General features: G+C 40.5%; 1 protein-coding gene across 2 annotated transcripts in view; it reads right to left on the reverse strand.

Annotated features, from left to right (window-relative positions):
* The window catches only part of CFAP299 (cilia and flagella associated protein 299), a 612,278-nt gene extending 603,013 nt beyond the window's left edge, over window positions 1–9,265 (reverse strand). The window contains exon 1 of one of the 2 annotated variants that reach the window (XM_068542122.1): window positions 9,127–9,265. In XM_068542122.1, the coding sequence (XP_068398223.1) occupies window positions 9,127–9,237 (111 nt within the window). In that variant the 5' untranslated portion in view covers window positions 9,238–9,265. Of the gene's footprint in view, window positions 1–8,741; window positions 8,909–9,126 lie in introns of those variants that run through there. The other variant, XM_068542121.1, reaches the window with a different exon arrangement.
* Window positions 9,266–9,569: the final 304 nt, after the last annotated feature.

The raw sequence follows: 9,569 nt of genomic DNA on the forward strand, positions 1-9,569 counted from the left end.
TTATCTTACAAAACTGAAACTATGTGCCAGTTAAACAATAGCTCCCCATCTTCCCTTCCCCCAAGACCCTGGCAATGACCATTCTACTTTCTGTCTCCGTGAATTTGACTACCCTAGGCACCTCATATAAGTGGAATTACACAGTATTTGTCTTTTTGTGGCTACTTATTTTGCTTAGAATAATGTCCTCAAGACTTCCATGTTGTAGCATGTTTCAGAATTTCCTTCATTTTAAAGGCTTAATAATATTCCATTGTAGATATATACCACATTCTGTTTATGCATTCATCCATCAGTGGACACTTGTGTTGCTTCTACCTTTGGCAATTGTGAATAATGCTACTATCAACATGAGTATACAAATATCTGTTCAAGTTCCTGCTTTCAATTCTTTTGGCTACATAGTATCCAGAAATGGAATTTCTAGATCATATAGTAATTTTCTTTCTAATTTTCTGAGGAGCTGTCATACTGTTTCCACAATGGCTGCACCATTTTACATTCCCACCAGCAGTGTACAGTGTTCCAGTCTCTCCACATCCTCACCAACACTTGTCATTTTCTGTTTTTTTTTGATAATAGTTATCCTAATGGGTGTGAAGTGATATGCCATTGTGGTTTTGACTTGCATTGCCCTAATGATTAATGATGTTGGCACCTTTTTATGTGCTTATTGGTCATTCGTGTACGTTCTTTGGAGAAACATCTTTTCAAGTTCTTTGCCCAATTTTTAATTGGATTATTTGCTTTTGTGTTGTTCGACTGTAGTTTTTTCCATATTCTGGATATTAACCCCTATCAGATATATAATTTCCAAATATTTCCTCCCATTCTATGGGTTGCCTTTTGACTCTATTGATGGTGTCTTTCAATACACCCAGTTTCAATACAAAAGTTTTTAATTTTGATGTCATGCAATTTGAATTATTTTTGAACTATCATTTTATTCTCAGAGTTCTGTAATTCTACCACTAACTGCCAAGGTGTGGATCTTTTTCATTCATCCTACTAAGCAACTGATTGTAAGATGGGCACTTACAATCTTGCACTTATCTCCAACACAGAGAATTTTTGTCGTTGTTGTTATTCCATTGATTATTTTATCCCCCTCATTTTCTGTATAATTTATTTCTGGAATGTCTATTAGATAAATATTGAGCCTCCTGGAATTATTTGTTCATACTTTCCTTCATATAATTCTTATTTTCCTCATTTTTTTTTTTTTTACTGCATTCTGGGTAATTACATCAACTTTAACTTCCAGATCATTAAATTGTCCTTTAAAAGTGACATTGTCCTTCCATTAGTTAGCTCTTTTAAAAATGTCATCAAGTTTTTAATTTCTAAGAATTCTTTCTTGCTCTCTGATTGCTCCCTTTTCATACCAGTCTATTATTTTGCTTACAGACTTCATATTATACATATTAAAATGCCTGTAAGGTAGAAAATTAGAATTTATTTAAAGTTGCCTCAGGGTTTTGAGTGTTTTGCTTTGTCTGACATTACTTGTTCTCCTTATTCATCTTAGGCCCTCTCTTTCATGCTCCTGTGTTCCCTCAAACATCTGGGAATACATAGTTATGAATAGAGAACTGGGTAATTAGCAAAGTCATTAGCATGGATTCCCTCTATAGTCGTACAGATCTGATTCCCTAACTGGTTTCTCCTCTGAATAGATGAACTGAGGAAGTTATGTGTAAAAGAGCAGAGTATAGTAATGTACAGACTCCACTTGAGGATGTGGACATGAAGAAGGAAGGCGGTCTGGGGTAAATCCCACCCTCTCCAACCTAATTACCAAAATAAGAAGGACTTGGTAATAAGTGTAACTCTCTCCAGATTTTCTTCTCCTCTCCAACATCTATTCTGGCCTTCTAGCACTATCTAACTACTTCACACTTAGTTTTGATTATCTCTCAAGCCCCTTTACCTGCTCCAGGACTCCTTGCTAGGCACTTTTTTTAGAGAGCAGTTCTCTCATTTATCCTTGGGTTAAACATTGCAGGTATATGCTGGGGATAGGATACACCTCTGGCTTAGCTAATGCAGAATTAACTTCTTTAATCAATTATAGGTTCTCTCTTGCTCTTTGTATTATTGTTACCTCTGACTTTTCTCTAAATCTGCTTTACCTTCCCAACACTGTTCTTATTTATTCATTTTGGGCTATGGTTTTCTCTATCTTGTCAATCTCTAACTTATCAGAAATAAGCACAATTTCTGATCCTGTAGAGTAGCATCCTTTCATGTCTTCTAGTGCTATTATAGATTTATTCTATTTCATATTTACCAGGAAAATGGATAGACAGATGACGGGTAGGAAGGAAAGGAAGGAGGGAGGGAGGAAGGGGGGAGGGTGAGAGGGAGGGAAGGAAGGAAGCAAGCAAGCAAGGAAGGAAGAAAGCAAGCTTGATTATATCCAGGGCTCTACAAGTCCACAGTGTCTACTTCAGCCACAACTTTTTCTTTTTTTAATATACCTAAAAAGCTTCAGAAAAAATCTTCTTGCCTCTAGTTGTAAAACAATCCAATCCATCCTTCCAATGGAAGACTGAATGATTAAACCAGAAAGTGTCCATTGGATTTAGTGACACATCCTTCACTTGTCACCATGGCAAGAACAATTTCTATTGAATGTGAAGATGGGAGCCAGCTAGCAGTGGGTTGAAAAACAGAAGATGGAGGAAATAAAGGTTAAGGATTTTACAATTCATTCAAGAAGGATAACTGTGAAAAAGGAAGAAAAGACAGATATGGAGGGGAGAATGGGAGATACCTCACTGAGCACAGAAGGGACTGATGGAATTAAAGGTGAGAGGAGCTAATCAATACATCATCAAATACATGAAGCAAAAGGGTAGAGAATGCAAGTGACCATCATCGATCAAGCCTATTAGTTGCAAACAGCAGGGTTTACTGTAGCCAGTCCAAGCATAAAAAAGGAATTATTAAAATACAATAGCTCAAAAGATCCCTGGGAAAGTGAAATTTGAAGCCTACACAGCCAGAAACAATACTCTAAGCCATACAAACTATTTCAACAAATATCCCTCACTGCCACCACTGAAAACATATACTGCAACTCACCATGTTGACCTAGGACATTACACGACCGAACTTCTGCCACTGCATCAACTGAAAGTCAAGAGCCTCAACCACCTCATTCAATACAAAATGGATTCTACATGGTGCTTTCTTCCTCATGTCACTCTTTTCCTATATAGCAGTCTCATGTAGGTGTATATGATTGGCAATGCCTAAGTCACACAAAGATACACGAGCAGCAAGGAGAACTGAGAAGATGAATTTCTGCCTCTACCTTAGGGAGGTGGGACTCAGAGTTGGGAAAATTCCCAAAACATTATAATGATAATGGGTGTTCAAATGCCAGATTCAGTATATTCAGATAGGCACCATGCATGGTAGACACCATTAACACAGGTGGGAAGGAAGAGAGGATGGGCAGAAATTAAGGTGGTTTTATAAGTTTCATGGTAGAAAACTGAAGAGGGTTCCAGCCTGATTGACTCTTTTTGTTGATTTGGAGAGATGAAGTCATCCACTAAGAGCCTGAAGAGAGGAAAGAAAGTTTGAAAAACAAGCTGGGGCGGGCGGAGAATCAAGGAAGTGCAATAGGCAATTCGCAAAAGAAATGCAAATGGCCAGGAAAAATTTAAAAGATGGTCAACCTCACTAATAATCAGAAAAATTAAAATTAAAACAACGGGTTTTTTTTCACATATGATTTGACAAAAAACAAAAGGGTTGACAATATCAAGTGCTGGTGACTGTCTGAGAGAAAAGGTGTCTGTCTCATACACGCTGGTGGGAGAGTAAATGACTACTCTGGAGGCCACTTTCACCATGTTTATTATGACCCATCAATTCTACTTTTTGATACATTTACAACCGCACACAAAGAGGATGTACAAAAGACGCTCATTTCACTGTTGTTTGGGATATTGCAATAAGGAAAATGAACTTCCAAAGGACCAACCTAAGTAAATAATGGATTCAATGTAGCAACTTATAAAGAATAGGAAGATCTACATAGAGTGACATTAAATGGCCTCCAAGATTTAATGTCGATTTTTTTTGTTTCAGAAAGATATAAATATTACCTTTTGTGTAGAAAATATAAATGAAGAATAATATATATATTTACATACAATAAAAATATTTATGTAGTATAATAGTGAAGCCCATGTGCCCTGGAGCCCGTGCTCTGCAACAGGAGAAGCCATGGCAATGAGAAGCCCCCACTCACTGCAACTAGAGAAAGCCCATGTGCAGCAACGAAGACCCAATGCAGCCATAAATAAATGAATAAATAAATAAAATTTATTAAAAATATATATATTTTTGAAGACTACTCAGATGTATGCAAGAAGAAAGATACTAGGGTAAACTTCAGCCCTTATTGCTGCAGCTTGACTCAGAACCACACAAATATCATCTCCTACCTCTGCCACCTAGTCTAGATTCCCCTCACCCTCAACTAACATCTCTACTGGTCTTGGTAGCATATCAAGTGGTGTGAGCCAGACCCTTATTCCTGAGGGCTCTGAACCCCTGGTCACCATGCCCTTTTCAAGTCTGGGTTGCTGCCCTTGTACATTTACCACCACAACTGAGAAAGAGATTACCAAGAGGCATCCAAGTGAGTTACCAAAATTCCAAACACATTCCTTCATGACTGATTTTATAAGTCCTAACTTTTCCTGACAGTAAAGCTCAATTATGCTTGCCGAGATGGTGACTCTCTTCTTGCCTCCTGATTCCTAGACAAGGAGCCTGAAGATTCCAGGCAAGAGTTATAACTTCTAATTCAACTGACTCTCACCAAGTCACCTGATGGCATGTTCCCCCATTTAGTACCAGGACAATTAACCCGCAGAGCCCCCAGTAAGGAAAGAAAGTCCAAATTCTTTGGGTTAGGTGCTTTAACCTCTTAGTTCCCAGAAAAAGGGAACAAAGCTCAGTGCAAAGATCTTGGATGCTAAGTATATGCTGTGTCATGGTGGATGGCACCCATTCTCTGAAACTATCATCTCCAAATTGGCACTTCATTTATGCTTTTAGCAACCCATTCCAATGATCTATCTGCTGGCAGCTCTGAATATTTCTGAATATATTATGAAAAGTGAACCACATGCTCAGGTCCTTACTCCCACAGCTCCTCTGTTGTAGCCTAGGTCCCTAGTCTGACACAGCAGTAAATGGGACCCTGTGCCTGTGGATGAAATAGTCATTCCATAAGACCCCATCTATAGATGCTATGCAATTCCCATCAAGATTTTAATGACTTTTTTTTTTTACAGAAGTAGAAAAAAAATCCTAAAATTTATGTGGAACTACAAAAGACCCCAAATAGTCAAAGTAACCTTGGAAAAGAACAACAAACTGGGAGGCATCACAATTCCTGATTTCAAGCTATATTAGGAAGTTATAGTAATCAAAACAGTATGGTAATGGCATAAAACAGACACATAGACCAATGGAACATAATTGAGAGCCCAGAAATAAACCCATGCGTATGGTCAACTAACATTTGACAAGGGAACCAAGAATACTCAACAGAGAAAAGACAGTCTTTTCCATAAGCGGTGCTAGGAAAATTGGATAGTCACATGTAAAATAATGAAACTAGACCCAAATCTTACATGACTCGCAAAAATTAACTTGAAATGGATTAAAGACTTAAATGTAAAACCTGAAACCGTAGAACTCATAGAAGAAAACAGGAAAAAAGCTCATTGAAGTGTCTAGGCAATGATTTTTTGGATTTGACACCAAAAGCATAAGCAACAAAATTAAAAGTAAATAAGTGGGACTACATCAAACTAAAAAGTTTCTGCACAGCAAAATGATCAACAAAATGAAAAGGCCACCTATGGAATGGAAATCATATATCTGATAAGGAGTTAAAATCCAAAATGTAAAAAAAAGAAAAACTCATACAACTCAATAGCAGAAAAATAAACAATCTAATTTAAAAATGGACAAAGAACCTGAATAGACATATCGTCCAAAGAAGATATTCAAATGGCCAACAGGTACATGACAAGGTGCTCAACATCACTAATCAGTAGGGTGAAAATCAAAATCACAATGAGATACTACCACAGCCTGTTAGAATGGCTACCATCAAGAAGACAAGAGATAACAAATGCTAGTGAGGATATGGAGAAAAGGAAATGCTTGCAGCCACCATGGAAAACAATATGAAGTTCCTCAAAAAATTACAAATAGAACTATCATACAAGCCAGCAATTCCACTTCTGGGAATACATCCACAGGAAACAGAAACACTATGTTGAAGAGATATCTGCACCCCCATGTTCATTATAGCATTATTTACAACTGCCAAGACATGGAAACAACAACGTAAGAGACCATCAACAGATCAATGGATAAAGAAAAGTGGTGCACCATTCAGCCATACTGAATACTATTCAGCCATGAAAAAGAAGGAAATTCTGCCATCATCGACGACATGGATGGACCTTGAGGACATTATGCTAAGTGAAATAAGTCAGACTAAGAAAGACAAATACTGTATCTCACTTATATGTGGAATCTAAAAACAAACAAACACACACACAAAAAAACAAACTCAAAGAGATCAGATATGTGGTTACCAGATGAAGGGATTGGATGCCCATGGTCAAAAGGTACAAACTTCCAGGTATAAATTAGGACTGGAGATGTAATGCACAATCTGATGACTACGGCTACCACTGCTGGGTGGTAGAGCTGAACGTTGCCAAGAGAGTAAATCCTAAAAGTTCTCATCACAAGGAAAACACCATTTTTTCTTTTTTTCTCTTTCATCTACATGAGATGACAGATGTTAACTAAACTTACTGTGGTAATCATTTTGCAAAATATGTAAGTTAAGTCATTATGCTCTATACCTTAAACTTAGGCAGTGCGATATGTCAATGAGATCTCAATAAAACTAAGAGAAAAAAATATTCCATTAGGTAGCAGAGCAGTGTTATGACTGTAGCCAGAAGAGGCAAACCCATTACTACCAAATGTGTCTGTTCCTATCACACTGAATTGCTGACCCTTCCAAAGTTGAAGGGGCCCAAGGCTTTTAGTTGCCACCAAGTAGTTAGTTGGTTCCCTTGAGAAATGGTGCTATATCAGAGGCATTCAACTTGCTTGCTGACAGTTGAATGCCTGTCATCCAAGTTGGACATTCTGAGGTAGCGGTAGCTACATCAGCCTTGGCAAGTGGGAGCCCACCCTATTGGGCCCATGTGTAGCCTCCATCTTCCTCCCTGTGCCCATCATGCCAGCACTAAGGTGGCCAATGAAAGAGGCTGGCTGACAGCAACTGGCTTAACCAATGCCAAATTTTAAAGTAAATTTCTTTACCTTTCGCCTAAACATAGTCACCATTACCCATTTTGCAGATCTTTAAAATTCTGATTGATGAAACACAAAGTATTAATTTCTCACTCCTAATCAACGTTAATGCTTTTACTTTCTAATTCACATGGAAAAAAAAAAACTGTGCCTTTAAAAAAATTGAAACCCTTCTTAAGGATATCAGCTTAAGCTTGGCAATTTTCCACAAGTGCTACAAAGATGATTATAGCCTATTGGGATATTTATTGTCTATATTTCATTCTTGTTTATTTAGATATTCAAAACCTTAGATGCAAACATTGTTTGGCACCACCACTATTTCCCCTTCATTGCAGTGACTTCCATGCAAGGCATAAAACGGAACCTTCATGATTTTAAACATGTTATCTGTATAAAATATTAAAAAGCTTGTTTTTGAAATCAGAAGATATGTTGGAAATACCACCTGGCTTTTTTTAACAGTTAATTCCAGAAAGATCAAATTATCTGTCCAAGGTCACACAACTTGTTCTTAGCAGAGATAGGACTAAAATTAGATGATTCTAGTTCCTTAAAATTATGTTCTTATCTAGAACATGAATGTGTTTTGGAGGATAAGCACTTTTCAGACCTTGGAATCCACACTGAAGTAAAATCTCACTTTGAAAACGATCATTGGAGTCCAAAAATTTCAGTCCCCTAAACGGCTGAATCACGTTGTTGCGGATAAGGAGTTTGGGGATTGGCTGCAGGATACAAATCCTTCTCAGACTCAGGTGTGGTGTGACCCCAAACAGAGGCCCTTGCTCTTTCTGGCCTAAATAGAGAGGGGCAATTGGCGGCTCTGTGGCATGGCTCCAGGGCAGGAGAATCCAAGTCAGTGCCCATTTAGTCGGCCTGGCCTGGGAATACGCCCGCGCTCTAGGGACCACCGTCCACCTCCTGCTTCTCAGGACCCGTGGTCTATTATTTTCCCCTTGGTTCTCCTCGAAGAAGACAAGAACTCCATCCCTCCTCGGCCCCCCGCCCCCTACCAGCTTCCCACCCATCCCCACACCTTTAAGAAGCAGGTCGGAGGATGGCTGCAGAGAGGAAGCCAGTAGCCAATCCCAATTACGTCCGATTTTTCTGTGTTGCAGGCTTTTTTTTTTTAACTATCAACAATAGTTGTGAACAATCAACTCGATAAAAATGAATCAGCTCATGCCTGCAATGCCAGGGAGCTGTAACGTGTACCCGTAATTAAAGGGCTTTCTGAGTCAACTAGCTTGGGGTGGAAGTTCATGGAACCAAATGCCCAGTATATACTAGATACACCTGGAAGGATACTGTCTTCCGTTCTTTAGTACAAACTGGCAAAGGAAAGACAAACAGAGTCAGACCTGAATTGCAGCCCCCGGAAGGGTCTCAGCGGGCCTCGGAATCCAGCCCCGTTCCTCAAAGGAGCAGCACTTTGGAAGGGACACGGGCCAGGAGGGGGGCGACGGAGGCCGCCGTACAGACATTCCAGGCCCCGCAGCGAGTGTACGTGCGTGCGCGCGCGTGCGTGCGCGCGTGCGCGCGTGCGTGGGTCCGTGCCGGGTCACGGACGCCAGGGGCCCGAATTCTGTACGGACCCAGGCCCCGCAGTACAGCAGTCGGGAAACTGCGGGGCCTGCCGTTCCCGCGGTCCACCGCCAGGGGGCGAACACCCCACGACGCGGGGGCTCGGGAGGGACCGAGGAACGCGAAGCTGTGGCCCCCCCCCCGCGGGGCTGCCGCCCTTACCTCCAGGTAGTACATGTCCAGTGTAGTGATCTGCGAGTCCAGGAAATCTTCATAGGTGTTGAACTGAGTGACTATATTGTCCACGGTGGTCGACCCCTCTTCCTGATCCATTGCGGTTGCCTTGGTCGGAGCGTCCCCAGCGACGGAGGCGGGGGAGGGGGGGGGGCGGGCAGGGTCAGAAGGTTCCACCCACTTCGTCCCTTCCAATCAGTTGGGAACCGGTGCGGAGCTTTGGACGTTAATCCCACCCCCGTGTCCTGCTAGCGTTTCAGGCTTCCTTCTAACTCCTAGGAACGCCGTCTCCAATTACCCCCTCCAAGTTCAGGTCTGACACCGTCAACTGACTCGGACTTCGGCGAAACATGCAGCCACGGGAGAGATGCAAATTGCAATCCAAAATTTAAAAGAATATGTAGACAAAATACTATAGATCAGAGCTTCTA

Source organism: Eschrichtius robustus, chromosome 4 (assembly GCF_028021215.1).
Source record: "Eschrichtius robustus isolate mEscRob2 chromosome 4, mEscRob2.pri, whole genome shotgun sequence".
In the NCBI taxonomy this organism is placed as follows: Eukaryota; Metazoa; Chordata; class Mammalia; order Artiodactyla; family Eschrichtiidae; genus Eschrichtius; species Eschrichtius robustus.